This window comes from Brassica oleracea, chromosome C2 (assembly GCF_000695525.1).
Source record: "Brassica oleracea var. oleracea cultivar TO1000 chromosome C2, BOL, whole genome shotgun sequence".
NCBI lineage: Eukaryota > Viridiplantae > Streptophyta > Magnoliopsida > Brassicales > Brassicaceae > Brassica > Brassica oleracea.
In genome coordinates this window covers 25,288,126-25,305,106 of record NC_027749.1, presented here as the reverse complement: position 1 = coordinate 25,305,106, position 16,981 = coordinate 25,288,126, and the positions used below count along the sequence as shown (strand labels likewise).

The following is a 16,981-nucleotide window of genomic DNA, read 5'->3' as shown; positions in this document are numbered from 1 at the left end:
CTATCAAGCTGGCCAATAATCCAGTGTTCCATGGAAGAACAAAGCACATTGAATTGGAACATCATTTCATAAGAGAGAAGGTGCTTGATGGAACAATTGAAGCTTTGGAGGTTCGAAGCGAGGACAACATTGCTGATATCTTCACCAAGTCATTACCAAAAGGTCAGTTCGAGATACTTCGCTCGAAGCTCGGAATGGTGGACAAAATCAAGTTTAAGGGGGAGTATTGAAGTTAAACTTGATTTGGGTCATATGATTGGGCTAAAATTTTACTAATCATGTTTAGCCCAAAACTTAACCCAAATTCTAGAAAAACCCCCCACCTCCTCAAAATAAAAATCTAGATATTATTATACAAATATCTAGATAATTAGAATAAAATAATATAGATATTATGTTAGAATTATCTAGATTTAGGATTAAAATATATGAGATATTTTGTAATATGGAAGCTATAAATACCTTCTCATCCTCTCATTTGTAACAATAACAAGAAGTTGAACAAGTGTAATAGTAAGAAAGTTTTTCTTAAAGAAAAAGTGTTCTACTCAAAGTTCTCTAAATCTTTTGAGAGTTCTTCCATTTTATTCTTCATACTTAGAGATTTTCTTGTTTTTTCGGGTTCTCGGGTATTACGGTCTTGGGCTAGTGCTAAGCACTATCAAGGGTGGTTTCTTTACAGGAATTATCTGATGGAGAGGAGGCCCTCACTCCAGAGCTCCTCAACTATATAGATCAAGTGGGGATTTATCTGACGGAAGAGCTTGAGAAGCTGAAAAGCACACCAAGTGCGCAGAGAGCTGAGAGGGAGAGGAGGATTCGAACATTGATGTCCATGAGGTGACCGTTTGGGAACTCTTCACACTCTGAAAAGTAGGGATCATAGGCGTAAAAAAAAGTTGACGATGATACAAAGAGGGACGAGTGGATATCATATCACGGAGAGTACATACCCCACGTTATTACCAATGTGGTGACTAAGTGAGCTTACTACTGTAAACTCTGAAATGATTCATTGTTTGTGTTTTAGGCTTGAGAGTTAATATTACATTTGCTTACTTTCTTTTTTCACTATTTGTGAAATTTGAAGATTCTTTTGATACTAGTTGTTTTCTTTTGTACCTTTGGCATGGCCTGTGTAGTAGCGCTATTGATTAGAAAATTATTTGACAACCCATCAGTTTCACTTCCTCTAATCTCTTCTGCTTTGAACCGCTTCCTAATTCACATTCCAAAACCGAATTTGACCAAAGTAGTTTTAATTGTTGTTGTTTCCCAGCAACATTTTGCTCTTAGCCTACTCATTCTGTTCCACTATGCTTGTTTTTAGCTTCCAAGATTTTCTCAACGTGATTGGAATTGTTTCACAGACCGTGATCAAGTATAGCCTACAAAAAAAACAACACTAATTATCCAACAGTGCCATACGTGAGGAAAAGGGAACTGTCTTTGCTACTTTTCTAACGTCTTTGGTTCCAATTCACCTGAAACTATTCAAACCAACAAGATATACTACTGCATATTCAGAATACAAGAACAAAGACCATTTTCAAGCTTTTGTGTGCAAATTGTAAATGCATCACATCAAACAAACTGAAAAGTACAACATAGCAGAGTACCGCAAAGATACTTCAAACGAAAGAACTGAGATTGAAGGAGCCAATCATGTTTGCGAGAGGCGAGAGCAGAACTCATATCTAGCTCAAGCTGAAACCTTTGAAGTTTAAGCTGTTGCCTCAAAGCACTTGCTCTGTTGTTGCAGCAGGTTGCTGCGTCTGCTCTGTCTCCAAACCCTGACCAGGAACAGATTCAGCGCTCACTGCCCTTCCTTCATCACTTGTTGTCCCACACTTCTCAACACCAGAAGAAGCAGCCACTGGTTTGGGCTTATTCACAGCACATGAAGCATGAACATGATAGTTACAAGCATAACAGTTATAAGACCAAAACCTACCATCCATACCCACATTACAGATATTGCAGACAAACTGAGTAAAAGACAGTGCAGGTGGAGCACTGTTGTAAACAATAAGAAGACTATGGAGAGGATGTGACTCCTGAGGCGATTGAGCGCAGTTGTTGCTCTCACTTTCAACCACCGTTAATGTCAAGTCTAATCCTCAAGAAGTTGAGAATGCTACATGGATGCTCACGGTATGCATCTTATCTTATCTACATACATATATGATTATTCTAGACATGAGAGAAAGAATCTTTATCTCTTGTCTGATGCTTTTGGTTTAGGTGTTCAACTTTTTTGGAAGACAGTTCTGTTTACACTTTGAGGCGTTTCAGCTGGGGACAGCGCCGGTGTACATGGCGTTTCTGCGGTTCATGGGAGACGAGAACGAGACTAAGAAGTTTAGTTACGGCTTGGAAGTTGGAGCTCACAGCCGTAAGCTGACGTGGCAAGGGATTCCCAGAAGCATCAGATACGGTCACAGGAAGGTCCGTGATAGTCACGACGGTCTCATAATCCCTAGAAACATGGCTTTGTTCTTTTCAGGCAGTGACAAAGAAGAGCGCAAGTTAAGAGTCACCGGACGGATTTGGAGAGAAGAGTAGATGATTCCAAATGATGTTTCGTATAGGCTCTGTAATAATGATTTTAATTGGAACTGAAACGGATGATGTACATAGCAAAGTCTTGAGAGCTATGAGATCAAAATCTCCCCGTGATCAGGTTGAAAACATTATGTTTTGAAATATTACAAACTCCTTCAGTCTTGTAATTTTCCTGATTTGTTGGAAAAATAAAGATAGTTTTCCTTTTGGTTCTGTTCTTATATCAAAAATTGGTTTTTATCTTTATTGGATCATCATACAATATAACTCATAATACTGAAAGATGATTTTCGATAGGGGACATTTTTTAAAAATGCGAGGTTTGCGTGGGACGCACGAAACGTTTTTAAAAATGGAAGATAATTTGCATTTAGGTCAAAGTGTGACGTTTCTATTTATAGTAACAAAGATGAATTTCTCTTTCAGACTAGATACAAAGTGATTTCTACTCGAATTCTTATCGCCGGTCAGTTGATTATAGTTTAGGCCCGTTGGGGCCTACACTGATAAACGAAAATATTGAGCTTCTTATTCCCTAGAAAGGAAAGAATCGACGTGGCTTTGTTGGAGCTTGAGCCTTTAGCATTATCGACTATAATTAATCAGCCCGACAAGGATCCAATAATGTTGGCTAGAGTGTACTACCGGATATAACAGCGTAAACGCACCGCACGGACTAGACAAAAATAAATCGCTAGCCAAATGAGTAAGTAAACATTCAAAGAGATGCGCGAGCTTTGTGTAGTGCTGCACATAGACGATATAAATGTAACACATAACCATGAATTAGACCCAAAGATATAACTTTAAACCAGATCCAGTTCCCTTGCTTGTCTAAAATAGGAAGTTGTACAATAAGTCAATAACCATTTCAATATGTCAAAAGTTTTTAATATGTTTCTGGTACTGTGTTTCACTCATTCGGTTTACAAGATTCATTGGATCAATAACAAAACGCAGCTCCAACTCTATCACGGGGGATGAGTCTTAGTTCAGATCCATGCTTCAGGAACACGTTTCCTGACATCAAACAAACAAACACACATTAGCTTTCCACTTAAGAGATTGACAATAAGTGAGCTTAGAATGAGCTACACAAACAAATAAAAGTAAAAAAGAAAGAGCACGAGTAAAAGCCAATTCAAGAACTCAAAAATGTCACCTGCGCCTGTTGGGGATTGATCCCGATCCCATCTGCAGACATGAATACAGATACATCAGCAATCTTGAGTATTGTTGACAAGAATAAATCACTGTAAGATCTTTAGGCAATAGAAAGCTTCAGTTTTTAAACTTTATAGACAGAGAAGTAGAGTTACATGCAATGATATATATATATATATGATCCCATATCTAAGAGCGTTCTCCTGATTACACAAAACATATGAACATGAAACAGACAAAACTCGAAAAGGGCAATGGTGTTCATGAGCTTCTCGAATGTCCGGTTTGCACAAATCTCATGTATCCTCCAATTAATCAAGTGTGTGTGCGACTGTTCTACTCTTTCTCCGACACTCAACTTACTTTTGTGTAGTTAACGTTGACATCTAGGTTTGTTAATTTTCCCATAGTGTCCCAATGGCCACACGTTATGTTCCAGCTGCAAACAACAAGTGCAGAACACGTGCCCTACATGCTGTTACGAGCTCGGCAACATAAGATGCTTGGCTCTCGAGAAGGTTGCGGAATCGTTGGAGGTTTCATGCCGGTACCAAAGCTTAGGGTGTCACGACATTTTCCAACCCCTTGTTGAGCATCTCAAAGACGATCATAAAGTCGATATGCATAGTGGTTGCACTTTCAACCACCGTTAATGTCAAGAAGTTGAGAATGCTACATGGTTTTCTTTTTCTTTTTAATTAAAAACAAGATACGAATTGACAACTTATTAATGGTTTGTGAACCAACATATTCATCCTAAAGATAAACCCAAGAAAAATTCAAAGATTAATAAGTATAAAAAAAACGTTTGGGACTCACCTACAGAAAGAGAAAAAAAAAAATAGAAAAAGAAAATGGTAAATTGTGGAAGAGAATTTAAAAGAGGGAATTGAGAATAATTTGTTTTGATTGGGGCAAAATAGATTATTCTCCCCAAATCCTGCGCAAAGAACAAACGTTTAGTTATTTCCTTTTTTTTTTTTAATCAACAAAATAGTAAAATTGAGTTATTTCCTTATATTTGTTGAGTGTCGGTTAATGAGGCGGGTTATAAATAGAGGTGGTGCAACGAGGTGATTAAAGCTATTACTTGTTTCTTTCTTTTTTTCTTCCCGAAAAAAGCAACGAACAAAACGTGAGAGAGAGAGAGAGAGAGCAATGAACACTTGTCGAATAGTTCTCCAACGCAGGTTCCTTCCCGTGAGCAACTCCAAGAAGGAAAAAGTAAGTTTCTTCGAATTAGGGTTTTGATCCTTCTTTTTCTGAATCGAGTTTGTTGTACTGACTTGTTTGTTTGTTTGTTTTTTGTTTTGTTCTTACAGTTTGACAGATTCATACCGAACAGATCAGCCATGGATTTCGACTATGCTCACTTGGCTCTTATGGAAGAAGAAGAAGAAGAGGTCAGTTCATCCAGAAAAGCTTATAGAAAGCAATTGGCTGAGACTATGGGTCTTAACCGAACTCGAATCCTCGCATTCACCAACAAACCACCTTCTACTTCTTCTCTTCAGCATCAGCATCAGCATCAGCATCAGCCTCCTAGACGCATTCCTCAGCGTCCCGAGAGAACTTTGGATGCTCCTGGCCTTGTGGATGACTTCTATCTCAACGTTCTCGACTGGAGCAGTGCTAATGTCCTAGCCGTTGCCTTGGCCAACTCTGTTTGTCTCTGGGATGCTTCCACTGGCTCCGTGACTACGCTTGTCACGTATGGTGAAGATCAAGGACCTGTCACAAGTCTAAACTGGGCACATGATGGTATCAACCTTGGAGTTGGGCTCAACAATGGTCAAGTTCACATTTGGGACTGTGTAACCAAGACTCTACTGAGAACATTGCAAGGCTTCCACCACACACGAGTTGGGTCCTTGGCCTGGAACAGTCATATATTGACAACCGGGGGAATGGACGGACGTATCTTCAACAACGATGTGCGGTTCATGTCATACCCTGTGTCTACTTACAAGGGTCACACTCAAGAGGTCTGTGGGCTCAAGTGGTCAGGATCTGGTCAGCAACTAGCTAGCGGCGGAAACGACCGTCTAGTACATATATGGGATCGTTCTACTTGTACGCAGTGGCTGCACAGGCTCAGGGGGCATACATCTGCAGTTAAGGCTCTCGCTTGGTGTCCTTTCCAAAGCGATTTGCTTGCATCTGGCGGTGGTGCAGAAGATAGGAAGATCAAGTTCTGGAACACTCGCACAGGGGCTTGCTTGAATTCGCTTGACACTGCTTCCCAAGTTTCTTCTCTCTTATGGAGCAACAATCAAAGAGAGCTGCTTTGCTCACATGGGTCTCAGCTCACACTGTGGAAGTACCCATCGATGGTGAAAATGGCTGAGCTCTCTGGTCATACGTCAAGAGTTCTATCTATGACCCAGAGTCCAGATGGTTGTACTGTAGTTTCAGCTGCAGGAGACGAGAATCTGTGCTTTTGGAATGTTTTTGGACTACCTGACACCACCGCCAAAAAAACTGTTCCAAAAGCAGCTCATGAGCCGTTTTCTCATGTCGCTCGTATTCGTTGAAAACTCAACTACCCGAGGTTCCTTCTCCAGCCACTGTATTGACTAGAAAAATGTCCTCAAACTAGTTTTTTTGTAAAAGTATATGTTGAATAGAGAGCTTATTCTCCGGCTCTTACCCATTATCTTCCTGAACATTATGCTGCGCCAGTGTTGCCTTAAATGATATTATATCCCCAAGGATAATCATTGCTTGTAGAATATTACCTGTGCATATATATATATATTCGCTTAATTTGGTTTCTCAATGGTTACAGGGGTCAAGGTCAAAAATTTCTGCACCTATCCCCGCTCGTCTTTGTTTGCAAGAGAGGTTTGTTGAGTCTTTTTTTGAACAGTCAATTGCACCTTTGCTTATTACTTAAAACTGGCAAAATTGCAACTGACAGAGGATGAGTTTGAAAAGATTTGTCAGACCGATTCTCCCAAAGACAAGGAAGAAGGACTGAGCCAAATGCTGCATCAAATATTCTGCGTGCTGAAAAGAGTTTGGCAACTGGTAAAATTAGATAACCTGCCTGGAAGCACTTGACAATCCGTGGAACCTCTGCGGAAATCACAGCAGCCACTACAGAACCTGTAAAACGGGGACGTGGCAGGCCACAAGCAACAGGGGATGCGATGCTAGATCATCATCAGTTATTGGTTCCGATGTTGTCTTACTTCCCCAGATTTATCTGTTCCAATTGAGGTTAAGGTTGGTGAATCGTCAGGATCCAAAATTACATCGGTTTGGAAATAAAATGCGATGTTGTTGTCCCATTTCAACCCGTCGTCTGCCAGGAAAAAAGAAATGAAACATTAGGTATTGGTGGTTCTGGAAGGAAACAAACTACTGATCGATGTTGCTCGTGTCATTTTCAGAGAAAAGCATAAAGTTGGGGAGCCTTCTGAAACAACGGTAACAAATGAGCCAGATGGAAAATCTGAATATGCACATAGCCAAGACCAGCATGGCGCCGGTGTACATGGCTAAGAAGTTTAGTTACAGCTTGGAAGTTGGAACTCACAGCTGTAAGCTGACGTGGCAAGGGATTCCCAGAAGCATCAGAGACGGTCACAGGAAGGTCCGTCATAGTCAGTACAGAAGAGAAGAGTAGATGATGATGATGATCCATGAGGCCAAAGCAAAATGGGGAATAAGAAGAGAATAAAGATATAATAAGCTCTCAAATGATGGTTTTGATTGGAACTGAAACGGATCATGTACATAGCAGCAGTCTTGAGAGCTATGAGATTAGGTTGAAACATTATCTTTTGAAATATTACGAACTCTTTGTTTTGTAATTTTTCCTGATTTGTTTCAAAAATAAAGACAGTTTTCCTTTGAGAAAAAACTAAAATAGCATTAAATCAAGTTTTTGTTCCCAAACTAGCACTCAAGTTCAAAAGTCACAAAAATAGCACTCAAGGGGTGGTGTTTAGGGTTTAGAATTTAGGTTTTAGGGTTTAGAGTTTAGGTTTTAGGGTTTAGAGTTGAGAAGTGGGGTTTTGGGATAAGATTTCAAATTTTGAAAAATAAAAAAAATTTAAATTTTTCAAAAGATAAAATGCTATTTTGGTCATTTTAGCTTTTGAGTGCTATTTTTGTGATATAAACTTAGAAATGTGTTATTTTGGAGATTTGCCCTTTTCCTTTTGGTTCTCTTTTTTTATCAAAAATTGATTTTTATCTTTATTGGATCATACAATATGTTGACTCATAATACTGAAAGATGATTTTCGATAGGGACATTTTATCTTTGAATTTAACGTGGCTTAGTGACCTGAGGATTTTTCCTCGAAAAAAAAGAACTAAGAGTAGATAAAAGCAAAAAGAGACATCAATATAAGCCACAATCTCCCAGTCATCGTCCTGAATCCACTTGAACCAGAACCATCGCTGCATGCCAACTTCTTATCATGGTACGTACACACCGGCTTCTTCCTGTACACATACACAATAACAATCAAATTAAACATACAAAATCAAAAGAGAAATACAGAATCAAACACAAAGATTAGGTGGCCAAGATTGCTAGTTTTTGGGGGCAAAAGATTGCTTGGTTTTGGTTACCTCTGCATTTGAAATTAGCAAAGGATTATAACATTTACTTTAGCCTAAAATGTATTATAGCTATAAATGTAAACACAAATATTAATAATGTTTTTTTGGTTGAACATATATGAAGCACACAAGTAATGTTTTGGGGTTCAGACTTAAAATTATTGGTTTTCTTTTAAATGTTAAAATGTTATAGAAATTAATGTGTTTGAGCTTTAAAATATGTATAAATATATGTCAAAAACAAATATAAACACCAAAAGAAAAAAGGATAAGACACAAACTTGGAGGAACAGAAAGAGATGACGTAATCAGTGCCGGAACAAGTGAAGATACTGGTCGGATCATCATAAGCATAGCTATAAGCAGTAGGACAAGCTTCCTTGAACATTTTCGAATAATTTGTTGGTCGACACGTAACAGGATTCCCATAAACTCCTCTACAACAATACTCATCTCTATCGAACACATCACAAGCACTCCTACACGAAACCACTTTCCCCTTAGAGTTCACGGCAAGCTCCGGCGGACACTTCGATCTCAGGTCAGCCACACAGCCGGCGACACTACAGTTTCCCTTTCCGTTCATCGGAGTCACCGACATCGGAAGATTAAATCCGTCGACGAGACTCACGTCGTAGAAATCCAATGCGGCTAACGTGAACTCAGCGAGTGAAGCCGGTGGTTTTCCGGAGGCTGAGCATTTTAGGGTCGAGCCGCATGAACCGGTTTCGCATGTTCCGGTTCCGGTTTTGTCGAAATTGCAGCCGGTTCGGCCCCATATTCGACCTGACCAACCTACTGGCGCGTTGAAGACTATGGATTGGCCCGGTTTGAGCTCGAATCCTCCGCCGTTGAAGTTTTCTCCGGGTGTTATCGCTGGCCAGATTGTTTGGTCACATGAGTTTGCGATTGTGAATACTCGAGCTGACTCCGACCATTTTGTCCCTGTAGGTTAAATAATCACTAGAGTTCTAATCATTAACGGATATGAATCCATTATTGAATGTGCCAAACAAAAATCAAAATTGATAAAATTCATTGGCAGAAAAATTATAGATAATGGGAGTTCTCATGTAACAATTTTAACTAATTTAAGTTATATTTGTGACTTTTTATAAAATAAAAATATTACCTGAAAATAATATATATACATGATGAATGCATGTGTATACACATCTACCATTAAAAATATTTTGGATATTGGATAATTACCTGATAATAGTGTTAGAAATAGCAACAAGATCCTTGGTGACAAGTTGAAACGAAGATGCATAATACTGGAAATGTTTTAACGATCAAAATATCCTATTCGTTGGTCCGGTTATGGTTGGGTAACGGAGAATTACTGAGATGAGATTGCCTTTTTAAGAGGTATAGAGAATAACTTGCATGCATGGACAGTCTATATCTCAAATTATAATAATCGTTTCGAGTACTGTAAAACCGCAAAAACAAGTTACTCTGTGCGTCAAATAATTAAGGAGCTTGTTTTGGTTTGGGAAAGGTAGTGTTATTCCTTTCCTGATGCGTTCATGCAAGTATTCTTTGAGATGGTTTATTAGCTAAGTAATCAAGTCCCAAAGGTTGGGATATTTTTATACATGTAAATGGATATTTTTATACATGTAAATGCGCATCTATATATACGTGTATGTTTATATAGCTAGATATATAAATTATATGATATATATGTATGTATTGATTATATCTGTCTACTTATTTTTCATTAAATGTTGTTGCAAATTTGAAGCGTTTTCTTGACCGGTGTTTGTATGTTACTGTAACCTCCGAGTTGTGATATATATTAAGGCTTAAGAGAATTGATTTGACTACCTATGTTATCAAAGTTGACTTACTTTTTTTTCTTACACATCCGTTAAAAACTCCAGACCTATCATGAAGTGATTTGTGATACTGTGCGAGTGAAGTAAACAAGACTTTCGGGCTTTTGGAAAAATTAACGCACCACTCGTCGGATAGGACGGGGCTCATGGGCCGAGTGAGTGGGCGTGGATGGCTCATTAGTCGTGGATGGACAAAGCGTTACAAGTGGTACCAGAGCTGATTAGCTATCTCGGTTCTGACCCGAAAGGCGTCTTGAGACTTGTCGTGGAGCACAATGAAGACGTTGCGTTCTTTGAGAGGAGTTAATTGTAACATCCCGAGTTGTGATATATGGAAAAGTTTAAGAGAATTGATTTGACTACCTATGTCACCAAAGCTGACTTACTTTTTCTGTCCTACATCTGTTAAAAACTCCGGAGTTAAGCGTGCTTGAGCTGGAATAGTGAAATGATATGTGACTTATCGTAAAGTGATTTGCAATATTGTGCAAGTGAGGCCAAAACACGGGAAAATGTCAAGTGGTGATTGCATGATTAGTAAACTTAACGCAGGCGTGGATTGTCCGTTAGTGGTGGGCGGGTATGTTACAGTTATCTTGATAATATTAGCCTTGCCATGTCCCGGTATAGTTAGTTCATCCAAGACTATACATAGGCCTCCCTAATGTGTCATTTAGCCCATTTGGGTTTGAGCTCACCAACCCATTCTCAAAATCTGCTTTCTGAAATAAGTGTCCATCTCATGTCAGACAGTATTAAAGCGCGAATGCGTTGTTGCCATCTAATTCAAAGATCAACTCAAAACAAATCTCACAATCTTATTGTCGTTATGAAAATCATTGGTACCAACTATCAGTTGGGAATAAATTCCTGATTAACTGCAATCACTTGCTACTTTTTATCAATCTTATAATCAAAATGATACCCGAAACTTTTGCTCTATTTGAAGACAATAACATTGATTTCTTTCATATTATGTATATTTGAAGACAATAGCATATAATTAAAAGTGAAATATATATATAATATGTATCACTAACCAAAAAAAAGAAATTTAAAATATACATATTATGTAGATTAGTGATCAGTTTCCTTTCCGCTGCCATCCATCTTGGCCCGGGTTAGAAAAGCAATAAAGGTGTAAAATGATGATTCCTACCCATTAATAGTTCGATCCATCGTAAAAGTTAAGGGCTAAAAAGAAAGTAAAATAAGGCTAAGACAGCTAGACACGTGCGGTAATTATGTTTAGCACTAATGATCCCACCTGATTAGCAATCATTATTTCCATTGGATCCATTCCCAATCCTCGATTAACCTCACAAATCACGTTTTCTTACATTTTTACTAGCTAAGTATAATTTCTACGTCAAACTCAAGCTTTTGGATATGTGTGGTACGCGATATACGCTAGACAAGGGCATGGTTTTATGGATTTTTCAAGTTCCAATTAACAGCTATACAATATAATCGGACAAAACATGAAAACTTAGAAATATAATTGATTATTGCTATAGATATAGATCGGTATCCTTCCTCCTTACTCCCAAAGGACCAATATGTTTTATTCATTGTTCTAGTTGTTACAATCATCATGACTGAAAATAATTGTTTATACATCCTTTCTTTAAAAAGAAGAAACAAATCATCATTGTCGTCGCTTCTATATTATCAACTTATAATTAGTCTAGTCTCTCTTTATTTTGCAAAACTTTATAATTAGTTAACCCTCTTTTTGCATATTATCAGGGTCAAAATATATAATTAACAATCCTAAAGTGGGCCTACCCGCTCGTGTAGTAGTGCTCAAGAGATACCCATAGGCCCAACAAATAAATCAAGCCCATTAAAATAACCAATCCACGCTCGCCGAATACAGTAACAGTCACAATTAGGTGACATAACTCGCTCACCAACCAATCATATCATACCTAAGCCTTCAACTCTATTTAAAGAGTGGAAGAGAGAAGCTAAGAAACTGAGTGAAAGAAGAAGAAGTGATCATGGCGGCAGAGAAGATAGAGACAGTGATCGCTGGGAACTACTTAGAAATGGAGAGAGAAGAAGAATCAAACACAAGTAACAGTAACAACACTTCTTCAACTAAGACAAAGCTCTCTAACTTCTTCTGGCATGGAGGTTCTGTCTATGATGCTTGGTTTAGCTGTGCTTCAAACCAGGTAACTATAGTATTATAATATAATAAATGTATGTATTCATCGTCTCTAACTTGTAACTCACAGGTGGCACAAGTACTGTTGACGTTACCATACTCGTTCTCACAACTAGGGATGATGTCGGGAATCTTGTTTCAACTCTTTTATGGATTAATGGGAAGCTGGACTGCTTATCTCATTAGTGTTCTCTACGTTGAGTATCGAACTCGTAAAGAACGAGAAAAATTCGATTTCCGTAATCACGTTATTCAGGTATTTCACTAATTTGTTACAATTCTTTTGTTTTGGATAAAAAAATTCAATTATATTGTTTTTGTTGTTGCTAATTTTAGTTTTTAATTTCCTTGAAAAGTGGTTTGAGGTGTTGGATGGATTGCTGGGGAAACACTGGAGGAACATTGGACTGATCTTTAATTGCACTTTTCTTCTCTTTGGATCCGTTATTCAACTCATTGCTTGTGCAAGGTAAATTAATATAATTCTTTCTTTCTTTTTATTTATTTATTATCATATAAAATTATTTCTTTTTTGACTTTGGACACAATTGATATTTACATAATAGTATTGAATAATCTGCAGCAATATATATTATATCAATGATAAATTGGACAAGAGGACATGGACATACATATTTGGAGCGTGTTGTGCAACAACTGTTTTTATTCCTTCGTTCCATAACTATAGAATCTGGTCATTCCTGGGACTCGCTATGACCACTTACACTTCTTGGTACCTCACCATTGCTTCTCTCCTTCACGGCCAGGTCTTGTGATTAAGAACAAAATCATGTTTAATTAGTTTGTAAAATTCTTTGTCACCTGGTCTCGTAGTTATTTACTTTGAACCTTTTTAATGTATAAAAGGCTGAGGATGTCAAACACTCGGGTCCAACCACAATGGTTCTCTACTTTACCGGAGCCACCAACATTCTCTACACCTTTGGTGGTCATGCCGTCACTGTGTAAGCATTTTTTTCTTATATTAAAAGGTTGCTCTATGGTTTGTTAATTAAATTATGTATCGAAAATGATGTAAATAGGGAGATAATGCATGCCATGTGGAAACCGCAAAAGTTCAAGGCAATATATCTACTAGCGACTATATACGTATTAACGCTAACGCTACCTTCTGCGTCTGCGGTTTACTGGGCGTTTGGCGATCAATTGCTAACTCATTCCAATGCACTCTCTCTACTCCCGAAGTCCGGTTTCAGAGACACCGCGGTGATCCTTATGCTTATCCATCAGTTTATAACGTTTGGCTTTGCGTCTACACCGTTATATTTTGTGTGGGAGAAACTGATAGGTGTGCATGAGACTAAGAGCATGTTCAAAAGAGCCATGGCTAGGTTACCAGTGGTTTTACCCATATGGTTCTTAGCCATCATCTTCCCCTTTTTCGGACCAATCAATTCTGCGGTCGGATCTCTCCTTGTCAGCTTCACTGTCTACATCATCCCTGCTTTGGCTCACATGCTTACTTTTGCTCCTGCCCCTTCCAGAGAGGTTAGATCTTTTTCCTTTTTCACATATTCCTTTTTATTTTCATAAGAGATACTAGATTCCTAACAAACATTGTTTAGAGAATCTAATTTAGAAATTTTGTTGTTTCACATTTCGACGACTATTTATTACTTTATATAATATAGAAAAATAAAAGATGTGTTAGACCAATTTAATTTGTGTGAAAATATTATATGGTGTTTTGGTATCTTATAAAATATAATAACAATAATTCTAACATAATTAAATAAAAAGTTAAACCAATTATAAAGTGATACATGGTATGTGTGTTTCTAACAAATCTCTTTAAAGTTAAAACAATGGAGAGAATCATTTGACATTCTTTTCTTCTTTTTATTAAATAAAATGTTGAAATACTCTACTAAAGTCTCCGTTGATTGAAGATGGTCTTAATACATCTAATAATTATTTTTTTGGGTTAAACCATCTACTTATTTTATATTTTCATATATCGTGAACAGAACGCAGTGGAGAGACCGCCACGAGTGCTGGGAGGATGGATGGGTACTTACTGCATCAACATATTTGTTGTGGTTTGGGTGTTTGTCGTTGGGTTCGGGTTCGGAGGATGGGCAAGTATGGTCAATTTTGTTCGTCAGATCGACACTTTTGGTCTATTCACCAAATGCTACCAATGCCCACCTCGCAAGCCTTAGCCTTGATATTTACGTATTGGCCATTCAAGACCTTCTAGAACGAGGGTTTCATCTAAGGGAGTTTTTGTTTCAAGCTGGAATATATATAAGTTACTATAATTACTGAAAATCACCTCTCTTTGTAATTGTCTGACGACAATAATCTTTTCACGTCGGGTTTGTTTATTTCTCATGTTGAGTTGTATTGGTAAATTGGGGTTTTTGTTTCCTTAGTTAAGGTGTGATGGCTATCTTGATTAGGCCAACCCTATTATTAATTAATGTTCTTCCATAGATCGTGTAATTTTCCAGTGTGTTTGTGTTTGATCTCTATCTTTCCACAACATGAAAACAAGTTCATCTACTCGCTAAAGATTTTTTTACATAAAGAGACTAGTCACATTCGTTTTCGTCAGGTGATGACCACTAATCAGATTATGTAAATGCATAATTTAACTTATAAATTAAACATTATAAGATATGATGCATAAATGAATTTATAGTAGTTTTATGGGGCAATATTCAGAGAGCTTCTTTAACAAATGCAATATATCATCTTTGAGGCAATCAAGAATAGATCGAGAAGATTTAATAACTTATCTGAATACGAGTGATCGTCAAATAAATCCATCGGCAAATTAGGATCATCATAAAAGAAAAAGTTTCGGCCTTCAAAAAAGGATAAGAAAAGGAGGCAAAAAGGCTATGGCAGGCCGTGTCAGTGTGTTAGGAACTTAGGAGTTAGGACTTAGGCAGTCTTTTACGATTACTGGTTGGTCATTACAATTTATTCAGTGGTTGGTTAGACTTAACCGATTTCAAGACTTGAAAGAAATAAAACTGAGTACGTAATACATTGCTCTTGTTAGGGTTCACGATGTCAAACTAGTTTTCTTTAGGGTTTAATTAAGGTATAAGTTATACAAAAGCAACAACAACAAAATTAAAGGGATCGAATATCATTTCAGCTCGCAATAATTAAGTAGGAATAAGCTCACAGTCTGGTTTACCAGAAACCTAACATTTGTGTTGATTTTGCAAGATGGAGACATTTGACTACCCACTTATTATTGGGTACTATCCAATAATGAAGTTATTCTTTCAATCAAAACACACATTTTCAAGCTAATCTATCAAAAATAGATTCACAAACTTTTGTGTTAACTTAGTAAATTTAAAATCTATCTTTTAATTTTTATTGTTAACAAAATTGTCAAATAATTTCATAGGATTTCAACATTTTATTGAAATGGAAAATAAGGAGTCAGGTCTCAGAGTGTCGACTTTTTTTCTTTTTGAATATTACGTCAAAATTTATCACTATAAACGCTTTTTATGGATTCCAAATCTTATATGCTGCCTTTTTGACTAGCTTTCTAGCTTCCATACTCCAATCAATGTCATGGCAAGTCGGGTCGACATTCTGCCATTTTCTAACCTGCTAAAGATATAGACATCAAAAAGTACAAAAAAAACAATATGGCCGGATACGATATGATAAAATATGTATTGTTATCATAACCTATCCACTGAATATATATTTAACCTAATTTTGTTGTATTGCAGTGAGATATTACAAAACAAGAAGTTAACTAGGAAAAGGACAAATGCTGGCAATGTTTGGAGAAGAAAAAACATTTTCTATTATTTTGTTGTTGTTGGTGGTGGGTATTCTTTTTGTTATAAACAATATACAAAAATTATATGAAGATGCTATTCAGTATGGATCTAATCATTATAAATCAACAAATATCTATACAATGATCAAATAATACTGCTTACCTGACAAATACGTTCTTTTATTGAATATCAAATTTATTGATCATAAGCTTGAAAATTTACAAAAAAGATTGGAATGTAAGCTATATTCTATTGACTAAATGTATAAAGAAGACATACATCTTCTTGAATGTAATTCTAAGAATATAAAATAAAGTCTATTTAACGATTGTTATTATTTTTACTAAGTATACACTGTTTCTGGTATGTTTTCGCACATGATATTCCCAAAATCAAGATTATGAATAGTCTTTTTTTTAACACAATTGGGTTATATATATATATATATATATTTAAAAATAAGTTAAAAAAAACAGATTAAAAAAAGTTAGAAACCCAATATTTTAAACAGTTCTAGAGAAAAAGAACTAAAATGATTTTAGATAAAAGAGTATAGTACTTAGGAAGACTGTAATTTTTATATTAAAAACCGACAATAACACACTTTAAATCATTAATAGACAACGGATTTATTTTTACAAAACTAAAAGAAAGAGTGTTTGATCAATTTCTAGAAAAGTAAGAATACGACAAGACACAAAAAATCAAGATGAACACGTTCTGGCGTTGTGCTCAACCTTCGCGTACGATTGCGAAAGAGAATGCAAATCTATGAGTGAACTGAACTTTCTGCTAATGAACAAAGAAAGTGACAACAGAAGCTGGAAGTTCCATGGAAAAATTTAGTCCGGCAAAAAAAAGGTATTCCTAAATTC

The 16,981-nt window shown here is 36.8% G+C and overlaps 3 protein-coding genes and 1 pseudogene across 3 annotated transcripts; 2 read left to right on the top strand and 2 right to left on the bottom strand.

The window, feature by feature from the left end:
- Positions 1 to 1,631: 1,631 nt before the first annotated feature.
- Positions 1,632 to 2,318, bottom strand: LOC106323833 (annotated as a pseudogene).
- Positions 2,319 to 4,835: 2,517 nt separating this feature from the next.
- LOC106320731 (cell division cycle 20.2, cofactor of APC complex-like) lies at positions 4,836 to 6,289 on the top strand. The gene is made up of 2 exons (XM_013759098.1): positions 4,836 to 4,953; positions 5,052 to 6,289. Exons 1-2 carry the CDS (start codon positions 4,888 to 4,890, stop codon positions 6,261 to 6,263), a joined length of 1,278 nt encoding a protein of 425 aa, XP_013614552.1. The 5' UTR covers positions 4,836 to 4,887; the 3' UTR covers positions 6,264 to 6,289.
- A 1,685-nt stretch (positions 6,290 to 7,974) lies between these two features.
- LOC106320741 (pathogenesis-related protein 5-like) lies at positions 7,975 to 9,738 on the bottom strand. Its single transcript, XM_013759109.1, has 3 exons — positions 9,520 to 9,738; positions 8,589 to 9,252; positions 7,975 to 8,187 (listed from the first exon to the last, which is right to left on the bottom strand). Exons 1-3 carry the CDS (start codon positions 9,578 to 9,580, stop codon positions 8,055 to 8,057), a joined length of 858 nt encoding a protein of 285 aa, XP_013614563.1. The 5' UTR covers positions 9,581 to 9,738; the 3' UTR covers positions 7,975 to 8,054.
- Positions 9,739 to 12,119: 2,381 nt separating this feature from the next.
- On the top strand, positions 12,120 to 14,780 carry LOC106322914 (auxin transporter-like protein 3). Its single transcript, XM_013761067.1, has 7 exons — positions 12,120 to 12,331; positions 12,395 to 12,580; positions 12,681 to 12,793; positions 12,908 to 13,091; positions 13,192 to 13,289; positions 13,368 to 13,833; positions 14,313 to 14,780. The coding sequence occupies exons 1-7, from the start codon at positions 12,155 to 12,157 to the stop codon at positions 14,505 to 14,507; spliced, it is 1,419 nt and encodes a 472-aa protein (XP_013616521.1). The 5' UTR covers positions 12,120 to 12,154; the 3' UTR covers positions 14,508 to 14,780.
- The last annotated feature ends 2,201 nt before the right edge of the window (positions 14,781 to 16,981 follow it).